The sequence below is a fragment of the Lactuca serriola genome, chromosome 7, assembly GCF_051521515.1.
Source record: "Lactuca serriola cultivar US96UC23 chromosome 7, Lser_US96UC23_V15, whole genome shotgun sequence".
NCBI classification, from domain to species: domain Eukaryota; kingdom Viridiplantae; phylum Streptophyta; class Magnoliopsida; order Asterales; family Asteraceae; genus Lactuca; species Lactuca serriola.
The window spans coordinates 155226495-155241801 of record NC_136414.1 but is presented as its reverse complement, the minus strand read 5'-3'; the positions used below and the strand labels follow the sequence as shown (position 1 = coordinate 155241801).

The 15307-nt window shown below is 34.6% G+C and overlaps 1 protein-coding gene across 1 annotated transcript; it reads right to left on the bottom strand.

Annotated features, from left to right (window-relative positions):
* Positions 1–5048: 5048 nt before the first annotated feature.
* Positions 5049–7560, bottom strand: LOC145061119 (ferredoxin--nitrite reductase, chloroplastic-like). The gene is made up of 4 exons (XM_079008496.1): positions 7041–7560; positions 6448–6802; positions 6068–6356; positions 5049–5974 (listed from the first exon to the last, which is right to left on the bottom strand). The coding sequence occupies exons 1-4, from the start codon at positions 7426–7428 to the stop codon at positions 5234–5236; spliced, it is 1773 nt and encodes a 590-aa protein (XP_078864622.1). The 5' UTR covers positions 7429–7560; the 3' UTR covers positions 5049–5233.
* Between the last annotated feature and the right edge of the window lie 7747 nt (positions 7561–15307).

Here is a 15307-nt window from a genome sequence, read left to right as displayed (position 1 = left end):
TGTTAGACTTTGTATACATCACATAGGTAAAAGTGTTGAACTCCCCAGGAAAACCCGATGTTTTCCTAATACATCAAATTACGTGTCTTATTTATTGTTATACCGATACGACGATTGTTTTCGATAATTCCAGGTGACATTGGATTAATTATGGGTTGTGAGTCGTTATAATCACGCATTAATGAAAATGACTAGTTTATAACTACCAAATACAACGATCCCTTAGGCGTCGTCTGTACTACTCACTTAATCCAACCACCCTGACTTCTCATAGCCCCACAACCGAGGAGAAAGGAGGGTACGAAGCCCCCGTTATTTCCATAAGTCGTTCAAGGCTATCGTGAATGCGAAAGGCACTTGGTCCGACTCGCATTTGACTTCTCGACTTTCCTAGCAGTACCAAAGGACCCTTGGGGCCCAACAACACAATAAAGCTATTGAAAGTCCTTTTACATGGAATTAGGTCATAGAAGGCCCAATAACATGTAAGCGCGTTCCCTTCGGGCCTAAAGATCATGTCATTGGGCTAGCTAGGCCCAACAAGCACGATTTGAAACTTTCAAGCCCAAAGATTGAATATTGACTTCTCGTATATTTCGCGTGTTCATTGAAGTACGCTTGTTTATTGATTTTTGGTTCGTTATTGATTCGAGACCGAATCAATTCGTTTGGTAACAATATTGGTGTTGAAAGTGTATTTGTTATTATGTTTCGCCGGTAGCCGTGGTAGTCGTATTTTATCTTAAGGGATTTATTGTTTTAAAATTTAGAGTTTACCTTTTTATGCCCCTTCTTGGATAAAATTTACACTTTTAACCCCTTATATAAAAGAATTTCCATTTTAGTCCTTAAACCATTTTTCTTAACACTTTAGTATCAAAACTTGTTGAAAAGACATTTTCAGCCCAAATTTACTTGATAAACAGCTTAAGTTCTTCAAAAATGAAATTTTCTCGGTTGAAACCCCCATTTTCGCAACTTTTACAATTTTGGCCCAAAATGGAAAATGTTTGCATTTTTGGTCCCTTTTGAATTTGAAAAGCATTTTTGGCCTTTGAAATGGTTTTAGTATACTTGTAATCCCCTGTTTTACAGAAATGTGCATTTTTAGCCCCTCAATTTCAAAAATCTCCCAAATTGGGGCTTTATTGGGCCGAAAAGCCCATTTTAGCCCATTATGTTCAAAATTTACATTTTTAGCCCTTCAAAAGTGTTGATATTCAGAAAATTTATATTAGAAATTGTTTGGACTCTTTTCAACCTTCAGAAATTATCATTTGTCGTTTTGGGCCCCTTAGTTTTGTATTTTTGACAATTTGAGCCCAAAAATGGGTTTTAAGTCCAAAAATGTTCATTCTAACCAACTAAACTATTTTTCTAGACTTAATTAGTGTGAAATGGTATAAGTTATGTTTATTTCATTCCTCATATTGTAGATCTCGGTTTTTAGGTTCTTTTGGCTAACATATTCATCACAAATCACATAAGATCATACATATAAGCATAAAAATCACACAAGGCATACATTTACTCATAGATCTACACATTTGCTTGTATTCTCCCCCACAAAAACTTATAAAAACCGAAAAAGAGGGGGTATGAAGCTCACCTTGGGTGTGGTTTTGGTTTTGGAAGGAAAATGAGAAGAAAATCCGGCCTTACCAACCTTCCTTGGAAGATCTCGAACTTAGATGATTCTAAGGTGCTAAATCATAAGTTTGAATGAACTAAGAGGTGATTCTTGAATGGAATTAAATAACTAGCTGATGGATCTAAGCAACATCTTACCTTAGATGATGATTTTTATGTAAGAATCCCCTTGAACACTTCTTAGATCTCGAAAATATGGAGGATATATGAGAGAATTGAGAGTGAAATGTGTGTGTGTGTGCTTGGATTCGGCCGAGAGCAAGATAGAGAGGGAGAAGAAGAGAGGTCTTGCATGGAAGTATGGGAAATGCATGGATGTATGGGTCCTCTTGCATGGAAATCCCTTGAATAATTGTGAGGTGGCACACACAAAGTCAACTCTTCCTTCCTTTGGGCTTGGGCCGAGAATGGAGAGAGAAGAGAGAGTTTTTGGGCCTTAAAGGCTTAAGCCCAATTTCATAGTTATGTTGAGTGATTTTTGGTCCTAATAAATATAAATGGGATTTTTATGACCTATTGAGGCTAAATTGGGTTAATTATGGTTCAATTAATTAATTTATTTCATTCTAGGCCCAATATGGCCCAAAATATTGAAATAAATGGAAGTGGGTCCAATTAGAGCTCATTTAAGAGTTCTAAGCCTAGTATGGTCAAATTGGAAGCTTATTGGTCCATTGGGCCCCATAAGGAAGTCCTAGTCCAAAATGGACTTAAACAAGAACTTCTAGGGTTTCCAATTGCTTATTAACTACTTGAAATGCTTGTATGAGGTGTTTGATTGAAATTATGTTGTTATAGAGTATGCATCATACATGCTCTCATGTCTTTGATTCATAATTTGGCTTAAGTGTTGTAGTTACAAGGCACAAAAATTTCTAGTTGTGACAGAAACCGTTATATATATATATATATATATATATATATATATATATATATATATATATATATATATATATATATATATAACCCGTGGGAACCACGGTTATAAAATTAATTAGTCTTTTATAGTAAAAAAATCAAAATTATTAATCATTTATTTTAAATAAATTACTAATTAAGAAATATTTTTATTAGTTATGTAAAATTATAATCGTTAATTCAAAAAATATTTAAAATTAATTTTTATTATATATTAGACATTTTTTATTTGTGAATTAACGAAAACAATAATATAAAATTTAAAATTTAAAATTTAAAATAGAGAATAAATATATTGATAAATAACATCACATTAATGAGAAGGTCTAATAAATTTTAAATGGAGAACTAATAGATTGACAAGTGACAACACATTAATTAAGAGATCTAATATGGTGACACATGACAAAATAGCTACTCTTTTATTAGTATAGGGAGATATATATATATATATATATATATATATATATATATATATATATATATATATATATATATTGCAACATAAATAAAAATTGAACTTGATTTGTAATTAACAATAATGTTATATATATATATATATATACATATATATATATATATATATATATATATATATATATATATATATATATATATATATATAACATTTATTGTAAAGTTATTATATGCAACATAAATACAAATTGAACTTGATTTGTAATTAACAATAAATGTTATATATATATATATATATATATATATATATATATATAAAACATTTATTGTTAATTACAAATCAAGTTAAATTTGTATTTATGTTGCATATAATAACTTTACAAACAATAGCAATCATAATATAAACAACTCATATGAAATCATGATATTAAGATACATATAATGGCGCTTTGTGATTCATTTTTTTAATATCATATTAAATTCGTAACGAGGTTATCCGACATTGCAACCAGAACCATCATTTCCGAGACCGATTCCTAAACTATAAGAACCACTTAGACCGATTCTAGTTTTGGTTCCGGTTCCAACTTTAGAAGAACCGTCGGTTCAAGTTTTTGTTCTTGTTCTAGCCAATGTAGGGGGTATCCGCTTTTGTTCATCCTTAGTGTGTATATTGCGATCGTCGATTCATTGTATATAATGATTTGCTTTAACCCATTAAAAGATAGTATATTTTAATGAATTATGATTGAAAGGGATGTTTTGAAGGTTATTTATCAAACAATATATGATATGTATTATATCAGGGAATATTCTTTTAGAATAAAAAGGACTTTAGTTTGAAGAATGCTACTATCATTTCTGAATAAAGAAGGTAAAGAAGATTCAAAACCATTCTGCAAGAATAGTTTATTCTATAAGAATTTTTATTGTTGTATTCTATTAGAATGCATTGAATTGTTTAATTTTTGAAACTTGATTATTTTTTCTTTGTGGATTCAGGTTTTAAAGAGGCTAACATTGGTGTGGAGAAGGAAGAAAACATATAGAACAAGATTGTATTATACAAGAATGTGTTATGCTACAATGTATAAAGTGTTGCTTAAAAATAATATTCTTTCAGAATAGATTAATGTTTTTGTTAGATTTTTTAGTTTTTTTTTTTTTTTTTTTTTTTTTTTTTTTTTTTTTTTTTTTTTTTTCGGAATGTTGTTATTATTCAATGAATCACAATCATACAATGTAATTATTTGTTATATTATTTAGTTCAAGAATTGATTTGTGTATTCTTTCAGAATGTATTTACTAGTTTATATTTTGCATTTTATCATTCTGACAGAATAAAATCGGATTTTTAAATTTGAATTAATTTAAAATATTCAGATTTTTAAAAAATAAAGGAATTGATCATCCCTAAAAATCCAAAAATTTCCTTTTTTAATATAGGTTAATTGACTAAAATGCTCTTATGCTGAAATTTGTGTGATTATATGGTACATGCTATCATATTCTACTATCATAGACCCTCAAATCATGACCTTTGATTATATTCCATCTGATGGTCCAGATCTGTGCATTCTGACACACAATAGTTAGTAAAAACAAAATAACCTAACCCTATATATATATATATATATATATATATATATATATATATATATATATATATATATATATATATAGGGTTAGGTTATTTTGTTTTCACTGTCTATTGTGTGCATGTATGATTGATTCTGGACCAATCATTTTAGTCATTTTAAGAAAGTAATTAATGTTGAAGATATAATGGATATTAATTACATCTACAACATTTAATATGCATTAATTACTTTCTTAAAATAAGTAAAATGGTTGGTCCAGAATTAATCATACCCTTAAAAAATGCCCAATGAATCGCAAACTAAGCCCAATACGTGACACTATCACAGCTTGATTTGATGTTGTACTTAGCAAAAAATAATAATAGTAATAATAATAATAATAATAATAATAATAATAAAACGTATATTATTTATAAATAGGAGAGAAAACTAATTTAAAATGTTAAATTGGAAGCAGTCCCGTATGAATTCCCAAATTTTTCATAATTATTAGTATTACACAATTACTGAATTAGCAAAAGTAAAAGATATGTGGAATTTTGGACAACATTAAACTCACTGTACCTCTAGGCAACATTACAACTTTCACTTTTAGCCCCTTCATTTCATATGGATGTACACTTGTTACCTTTGCACCAATATTCTTTTCATTCTTCTCCCTCTTCTCTTTCTCTTGAAACAGCACCAAAATTTTCAACCAAAATATCCACAACTACAGGCACCAAGTCCTTACAAGGGACACCCTTCTTATAAATCTCCCCCAAATGTGAATCACTTCCAATTCTACCCCCCAAGTAAACATCGGCCCCTTCAACAACCTTTCCATTTCCATCCCTAGTCATGCATCCCATGAACCCTATATCCGCCACTTGAACCTGCCCGCATGTGTTCGGGCAGCCCGTCCAATGCATCCGCACTGGACGGGTCACAGAAACAAGTCTCCCGACTTCTTCTGTAACCTTTAAAGCGCGAGCTTTTGTCTCGATTATCGCCTGCCCACAAAACTGGTTACCCGTACAAGCCACTAACCCTTTCATCAAAATAGGTGGTTCGGGTAAAAACTTTTCTTTCAAAAGAGGCTCATCAAGCAAAGCTTTGACTTTTGAGTTCTCGATATTTGGGATTATAATATTCTGTTCCACGGTTAGCCGGAGCTCACCTGAGCCATACTGATCGGCTAACCGTGCAAGCTCGTCCATGTCATCAGCCTGGACGCGACCCACAGGAATATGAAGGCCTACAAAACTGAGGCCTTCTTGTTTCTGTGGATTTACACCAAACATATCCCTTCTTTCCCATTTTGGGTCAACAAGATCTTCCGAAGATGCCCTCTCCAACGCTTGTTCCGGCATTCTCTTCACCACTTCAGATCTAAACCCTTCCACACCCTGCACCCCAAAGTTACACAAATTAGCAAAACTAGCCCTTTAAGAATAAAAAAGTCACTTTTTTACTCAAGATTTCGAAAAAACGCGACTTACAAGTTCATCAATCAACCACATCATTCTAGTCTTTTGTCTATTCCCTCTTGTACCAAGATCCCGATACGCCTCAAGTATCGCGCCACAAACCGGGACAACATCTTCAGCCGGGACCCACGCATCGAGAGGGATGGCTTCCGCACATCTTTTCGGGCTAAAAAATCCACCCACCAACAAATTGAACCCAAATCGACCTTTCTTTGTGGCTGGCATGTAGGCAAGATCATTGATATGAGGGTGCTCATAAAGATCATGTGAACCAATCACACACACATTCCACTTTCGTGGCCTGTAAAAACCAGTACAAATTAATATCAAAATCTATCTTTCTTTTTAAAGAAAGTAAATAAAAGTACTACACCAAGATCCAAGAAGATTACAAGTTGGTAAATTCGGGATTCCCTCGCGAATTGGCAGTGATGAATTGTGATAAAAGATTCGTGTAAGGTCTTGTGTCCACAATCTCATAAGGATCGATCCCTGCGAGTGGATTGCCAACTGGGTTTCTTACGTTGTCCATACCACTTTGAAGACTTGTTAAGCCGACTTCATCGAGACCCTTTAGGATTGATGGCACATCAGACAGTGTAACACCACGAATTTGCCAGTTTTGACGTGTGGTGACGTCAGCACAGCCTTGTTCACCATACTGTTTTATGACACTAGCCAAGTATCGGGTTTGGGCACTTGTTGTTACGCCGTTTGGAAGCTTCAATCTCATCATAAACCGGCCATCTGTGGATTAATTAAACGCCATTGATAACAAGATCAGAGCTTGACAAATATGTCAATCTAAAAAATAAAAATTAATGGGTGGGTATGTTCTTGATTGATCTAAAGATTCAAGAATAAACGATTACGAAATGTTTTTGAATCAAAAGTTATGATCTTTCTGGTGATGTGAAGTGAAAAATCGAAGTTCAATTCGAATCTTGAAATTATGAACACTAAGTAAGATTTAAATTGGGCTTACATTGATGCTTCCTTCTGTGAAACAGACCGAGCCATTTGAGTCTGACATCAACATCATCTTTAGTGTCTTTAGATTTATCGATTTCTTCGAATGGGATTTTTGCAAGATCTTCAATCCCATTTTCCATGAACAGTTTCATCGGTTCAGCAGCAATTTTCACCTTTTCTTGTGGATTAATACCTTGCCGGAACTTCTCTTTCAGAACAAAATACCCGCCTTTCTTTTCGACTCTGGGTTCCAGTCTTTCAGCCGTGATCTCCTCCGGCGCCTGAGGAGGAGCTGGCACGGCGGTTTGAGATGGGTTTGCATAGAGCCTGGTGGCACTGATATTGGTTATCGGACTGAGAAATGAATTGGGTGCGAGGAATTTTACAGAGAAAGCTGACATGTCGCCGGAAAATGATGAGAAGAGGGGAAGGCGGTGATGTTGAAGGAAGATGAGAGAGAAGTGTGGCCATTTTTGTAGGGTGGACTGGTGGAGGAGGAGGTGGGTGCGGATGCCTTTTGGATATTGGTAAGGGTCGCGCTGTGTTTTAACTCGTATGGATGGCTCTGAGAATTGAGAAGAAGATACAAGGCAACGACAATTTAGATCATGTCTGTTGTCAGAAACTAATTTTCTAATGGTTTAAGATTGTATTTAATATTCTGTTTTTTTTAGAAAAAAACTTTAAAATCTTAACATAGTATATATTATTTTATTTTTATTTTTCTGAGGAAAAAAATAAGTAATTAAGGAAAACGATCTAAAAAATAATATAGTTTTTATTATATATATATATATATATATATATATATATATATATATATATATATATTATTGTTTTATTTTTGTAAAATAATTTCTTCAACTTATTGTTTTATACACATTCAGTTTTTATGATCGGCTATTTCAAATTAAGTTTTTAAATTTATCAACATTTATTCATTAATGCTTTTGTTTTGGCAAAATAAGTCACTGTTATTTTTATACACATTCAATAATTATGACCGTTTCTTCAGGTTTTACTCACATGACATCATATGTGGTACAATCATTAATGAGGTGTTCTCATATATGGTTCATCTCTAACTTATATCAATAATCTAATTTACGAATCGGTCAAATAATGTTGGTTCTCCAGTTTTCTCCAAGAAGAAGATGTATTCGGCTTCGATTTCATCTATCTTCATAACAAACAACAAGATTCTTTGTGATTGCTTCATTCCAAATCAAATTTGCGCTTCTAAGACAAAAGAACACTCTGACAAAAGGTTTAGTCTTCCCTAATTCCTTGGTATGTCGATATTGACCATTTTTCCTTAAATGAGTTTTTTGTTCTTTTCAAATTGACATTCTTTATTACATGCGTAAAATTTGTTTTTTGTTACTAAAGAAACCAGGTAAAAAGTGAAATTTTTGGCAATAGGTTGATGAAGAACATGTCAAATTGTCCCCACATTTCAAAGATGAGCTTACAATTGTCAAAGAGGAGGTTTCATGTCTCAAGAAAGAAGTGAATGAGCGAAGAAGAATTCACGTGGTGATAGGGTTAAAATAACTTGTAATCCTCTGTAATTAAGTGAAATTTAGTGGTATTGGTATTTGAATCATTATGGATAATTTTTTTACCTAATGTAATGTAGTTGGATTGATATTGAATAAAGTTGGTATTGGTATTAAATCTAGTTGGTATTGTACTATCACAATTACCGGACCAGACCACTGCCAGACACTTTTCTCCCTCTCTTTACGTCTAGAAATCCAAGTCACGACCCCAACCTGAATCTTCGACGATCCCATATTGATCTCCTTCGATCCTTTTTTCAGCTTCGTCTTCATCAAAAGCTTCACTGTTCTCTGATCCAAGTCTGCTTCTTATCTAAAATTCAAAGATATTTGACTTTTAGTCAAATATTGACCAAAAGGGTAATTTGGTCGTTATTGAGAATGTTGTAAGTTAATGAATTTGTGACTTCATGAAAATGGACAAAAAGAGTTTAAGTCATTTAGAAGAGGTAAGATGAGTAGCTCAAGAGAAAGAATGAATGAGAAGATGCATTTTGGCTCAAATGGTAAAATAGGTATTTTTATACTTTTTTGGGCCAAGTTTGTGACTTAAAAGATTAATACTCGTATTAAGTAAGTGAGAAAGGACTTAATAGAAGTGTAGAGTATGTTATCACCTTCGTTTGGATATAAAAATGATAGAAAATGGGTTAGAAACGAAGAAGATATGAAGGTTAAAAGTTAGATGAAAAGTCGTCCCCAAAGTTGGAATTTAATCAACAATGTGCTTTGTTGATCTCCAGTGGTCACGGCGTGGTGAATATCATTCCATGGCGTAGTAGTGTAAGTGAGTTTCCCTTGACCAAAGTCAATTCACCACAGTGCGGCAGAAACCCTACCACGATGTGGAGAAGAGAAGACCACGGGGTCATTTAGACCACCACGACGTGGTGTCGCAAACGGATTAAAGGTTGTTAAGCCTTCATTCTCATCATAACGTACCCCCAAACCCTCCATTGCCAAGCTCTAGATATTTTGATATTGGAGAATGATCAAGAAACGATCAAGGATGCTTATGGCTTGGATTAGACATGGAAAGCTTCTAAGGTAATCATTTTCTCCATTTTTAAGCTTGTATGCATTTAATGGTGATTTATAAAATTGAGTTAGATATGAAAGGTTACTCTTAGGATGATTGTTATTGATTTCATTTAGAGTGTTTAGGAGCTTTAAACAAGATCTATACGTGATTTCCAAGGTGAAATCAATAAATGAGAAGTTAGGGCTTAAAACCCTAACTAGTGGTAATGTTGAATTCATGCATTAGAGATAATAGTGTAATGAATTAGGTAATATAGGTTGCTTAGTTCATATTTTGGATTGGATTTAGAATTAGAAAAATGAAATGTTAGAATTATAATCAATTAAGTGATCATTTTGAAATTTGAAAGTAGATAAGCTCATTAGACTAAGACATGTTCTAAGGGACTTGACATGTTGTATGAGTATCCCTTGAGCTGTAACATACCAAAAATCATGAATAAAAAAATTCATTTTAAGTCAAAAAAATCCATCAAATATTCATATCAACCATCAAAAGTATGCCAATGTGAAAATAGTTATCAGAGTACAATCCCAAAATCATAAAAATGCTAAACACGGGTGGATGCGCTGCGACCAGGTCGGGTCCTTCCCCTTCGAACTGTAAGTACTTGAAATATAAACTTAAATCGTAAGCATAAAGCTTAGTGAGTTTCGCCAAAATCACATACCATACATATAATGTGTGACAACTCGAAATTTCTATTCTGTACAAAATATCAAGTCAACAGAAGTCAGAACATTTACTGTTAATTTTCAGACTTTTAGAATAAGTTTGAGTTTTTCAGGATTAACACTTTAGGAGATATCAGGAGAGAGGATGCCCTAGGGTTTATTGTGAAACAATAAAGTCCCGACACATCAAAAGTTTAGAGTTTACGGCCTAAACAAGGAGTTTACGGCCGTAAACCCTAAAGGAAGGTGGTATAAAGGTAACACTTAGTTATTTTTACCATTTTTACAACTTTTAAGATCCAAATCTCAAACTCTCTCAAGTATCATCCAAGTTTTCTTCAAGATCTTCAATCTAGTAAGTGTTCTAGCCCTTTCAAGTTAGTATATCACTTAATATAGTGATTTAACACACTTCTATCCATGAAATCTTTCCAAAAGGTTGATTCTTCAAGTTTCACCAAGAACACCAAGAACACACACTAGTGTTCTTGGACTTTTAGCTCATTTCAAGCTTCTATATTGTAAGTACTTCTATCCTAGAGTATCATAGAGCTTTCTATACTTCTTTACATCAAGAAAACACAAGGAAACACCAAGATCAAAGGTGTTTACGGTCCAAGAACACCTTGGACCGTAAACCCTTCTTTAAGGGCCAAAGTGACCCTGGTCCCTTCCTATGCCTTAGTAACTATCATGGATTCCTTCATTGATATGTTAAGGAATTGAAAACATCAAAATACCATATTCCATGAGGGTTTACGACCGTAAACCCAAAGGGAAATGGTCTTAGGGCCGTAAACTCCACAAAGGAGGGAAATGGTGCCCTAACTTCTTCCTTAGGCTTATACATCAAGTAGAAATGCTTCTAGGGACTTATAAACCTTCAAACCAACAAATGGTCAAAGGAGTATGAGCTTACGGCCGTAAACTCAAGGGTTTACGACCGTAAACTCAATGAGTTGAGGTCACAAAACCGTAAACTCAAGAAAGGGGTTCTTTTGAACCCTAAACCCAATAGCTTTGTCCTACAACACTTATATGCAATCCTTGGGGCTTAAAACACTTATATAAAGTGTTTAACTTGTCTTAGGATGCCTTAACCTTGTTAATTAGTTGTTTAAAGAATAATTGGATACATATATGTGTATTTATATGCTAACTAGGATCATTGTGTGTGTACAAGTCTCCACTTGACACCTAACAATCCTATTTCTTCAGTTCATTCATACCACTCACTGCAGATGAGTTCATACCCCTTAATTAACCTTTTAATGTTTTTAAATGCTTTTATGGGGGGGGGGGGAATACAAGTTGAACAATTCTAGTTATTATATAAATCACATGTGATTAATAACTACCAAACTAGTGGATTCTTACTTTTCAAACTGTGTTACCAAACTGCTTTACTTCAAACTGTTTTAAAACTCTTTTACTTATCAAATACTTTTACTTAAACTCTTTCATACTTATATATATTGTCAAATGCATGTCTATGTATGTATAGTTATATAAGCAATGTTTAAAAGACTTAGGAAGGCCAGCTCGCTTTAATTCATTTTCCTTGTTTGGATGTGGCTTTAGGGCATCGGTTATCCGTACAAAGGTCGTTTAAATATTAGTTGTATATCATGTATACATACATATTCATAAAAATTTCTTAAATCAGTTCTATACCTTTGGGTAGCAAGGGTATACAAACATGATCATACATTACTAGTAAGCTACCATAGGGTAGTTTAGGAAGATACTAAAACTATTACTAGAACAATGAAACATATAATGAGTCAGTTCATTCATGAGTCAATACATGCTAAATAGTGAGAGAACACACAATACAGCTAGTACACACAGTACATTACTATACATGCTAGATAGAGAGAGAACACACATTACAGCTAGCACACGCAGAATATTACATTACATACAAGCTAGACAGAGAAAGAACACACAATAACAGCTAGCACATTCATTACACATACATTCATGCAGTTATGTGAGCCATTAAATGGGGCATGGCTCTACCTGACATAACTGTTTTTGTATCCATAATCTCCTTAATTGGGGAGCGTATGAGTTTGCGTATAGATCTATACTGGATTGACTATCATACACCTTGCTGCTTGCTACAGTGGGACTTGCAAGTCTACGGGTGCCAAATGTCATTTCTTACGGCGTCTTACATCGTCGTTTTACTAGAGTCGGTAGCAGGATACAGGTCGATCACATGTTACTTTAAATATCAATTGGTTTAAGGTAGTTAGTACAACAGTAGTCACTTATTACAAATACTACAGTACTATGATATTTTCCCATTACATTCACTTCGTGAATATTCACACGATACACGGTAATGTAAAAACTATATTTTTGGTTAATAATAGTCGGACGTGGGAAAATACACACTCTTACAAGAGACACACACACAAATACTAGATGCCTTGGTAGAAGGCTACAATTAGTAGGAAACATAGGTTTTTCTAGGAGAGTTCAGATAAATACAAACTTTACAAAACTTATACATTACAAACATCTTACGATTGCTTTCATACAAACACAGACACTAATATACTTATGATCTCACCAGCTTTAAAGCTGATACTCGCTTTCAAAATAACTAGTATTCTCAGGTCACCATTAGACATGTACAGGTGCTAGGTTTTGAGAAGATGGAGTTCGTTCAAGACTCGTCTTTTATTTTGATATGTATTTTTGGTGTCTATATAACTTGACAGAACACACTTGTATGAAATTATATTATTAATGCAATGGATGATGTTGTTGCTTGTTTACTACTATTCATTGTTGTGATACTGTACATGACGTCCTCTACTCCAAAACGTTTTCGCCGTTCATGGTTTTGGGGTGTGACATAATGGGCCTCACCGGACTTTAGGCCCCACCCAGTAAAGATCTTTCGGTAACATGTTATGGGCCCCGCTCAACACATTCATCAGGCCTTGCCTGACATCAGGCCCCACCCAATATACATATAAACACATGCAAGAGTCACATAGACAACTAGCATCCTATAAACAATAATCAATGGGTGCCTTCGACCCACCAAACACTATGAGAAGACTTACCTCAATCTGATTATACGAAAACATACGCAAGCTGCTGCTATAACAACTCCTCAAATTAAATACATTCAAACCAATCCTAATCACTATCTATGGTAATAATACACAACTAAAAGTCCAATAAAAATCCCCCTCATAAAGGGTAAAAGACCCTTTTACCCTTCCTAATCTAGGCCCAACAAGTTATGGCCCACAATGGCTCAAACTAAGCCCAAGGCCTTAAATGGACCAAATGGATTTCAGGTGAGTACATCGTGTGTACCATCTTTATGCCCAACATACTAGACCACGCTCAAAAAGGAATTCAAGCCAAGCCCGTTACACCCCGTGTACCTGAAAGGTACGCTCGGTGTATGCTACTGATGTCCAAATTTTGATTTTAAGCACTTAATGCTTTAATACCAAATGTCCAAATCATAGATCTTGCTCTTGGGAATGTCTTAAATGATAAAGTCGTCAATTTGATGCCTTGCGTAGCTCAAAGAGGCCAAAAACTAATTTCTAACCTTCTAACTCCACATTATGAACATCAATTCTTGCATGGTTGAGTTAAAGCCATCAAGATGCTATTTTTATGAACAAGGGACCTAAAAAACATTAAGAAATGTTAACCCAAACTTCAGGAGTATCTCTTACTCTCATAAATCAAACTATGGGACCAAAACAATACAAAAAACCCTAACTAGCCTAGATCTAAACAAAGAATCACCAAGATTGAGACTTTATACATTCTGGAAGATGATGAAGATGAATACATTCTAGATCCACACGCTTTAGGCCAAACAATACACCTTCAATAAGCTCCTTCTTCTTCAAAATGCACCAAAGAAACACTTAATAACTCGAAGGCTTAAGTATCACCCCATTGTGGGCTAGGGTTTTGAGGAAAGCTTCTTAGAGGATGGCGGCTAAAGAAAATTCATCCTCAAGGGAGTTAATGAGGTTTTATAGGGTCTAAAACCCAAAAATTAGGATTTTCCCCTGACTCGAGTACGCCCAGCGTACTAGGGAGGAAACCTCGTGTCCAAGCCTCGACGGGGTACTCCTCGCATACCCATAATTACGCCCAGCGTAATGGCCATTTTGCAAAAAATAAATAAACAATTAGAATTTTAAGGAATGTACATGGGATCCAAGTGTTACAATTCTCCCCCACTTAAATCAGAATTCATCCTCGAAGTCCATTGATGTATATAACTATGGGTAATGCTCCTACATCTCCTCCTCGGGCTCCCACGTCCACTCTGAACCTTTTTGGTTCTGCCATTGTACTTCACTAGACCCGCAACCTTGTTTCATAAAGTTCATCTCCTTATCTAGGATCGCAATCGGTCTTTCTATGTAATTTGGGCGCTTATCCACCTAGATATCATCCAAAGGAAGCAATTCAGGATCATCAACCAAGCAATTACACAGCTGAGAGACGTGAATACTACTATGAATCCGACTGAGCTCTTCAGGTAGCTCCAAATGATAATCAACCTTGCCCACCTAGGAAATAACCCTGAAATGATTGATATATCTGGGGCCCAGCTTGCATCGCTTCATGAATCGGATGACACCTTTCCAAGTTCAAACCTTTAGGAGTACTATATCACCAACCTGGAATTCCAAATCTGACCGAAGTCTATAAGTAAAAGTCTTTTGTCGGCTCTACACGGTCTGCAATCTCCCGCACACTTGCTAGACCAACGATGTAGTCCGGAGCACCACCTTCGTTCTACGCATAACTTGATGACCGACCTCAACCCAGCAAAGCGGGGCCCAAAACTTCCTCCCGTAAATCATCTCAAAAGGAGGTCGATCAATACTGGCGTGTTAGCTATTATTTTAAGAAAACTCAGCCAATGGAAGATACGTATCCCAGCTACCACCAAAATCCAACACACATGCCCGTAGCATATCCTCCAAGGAATGGATAG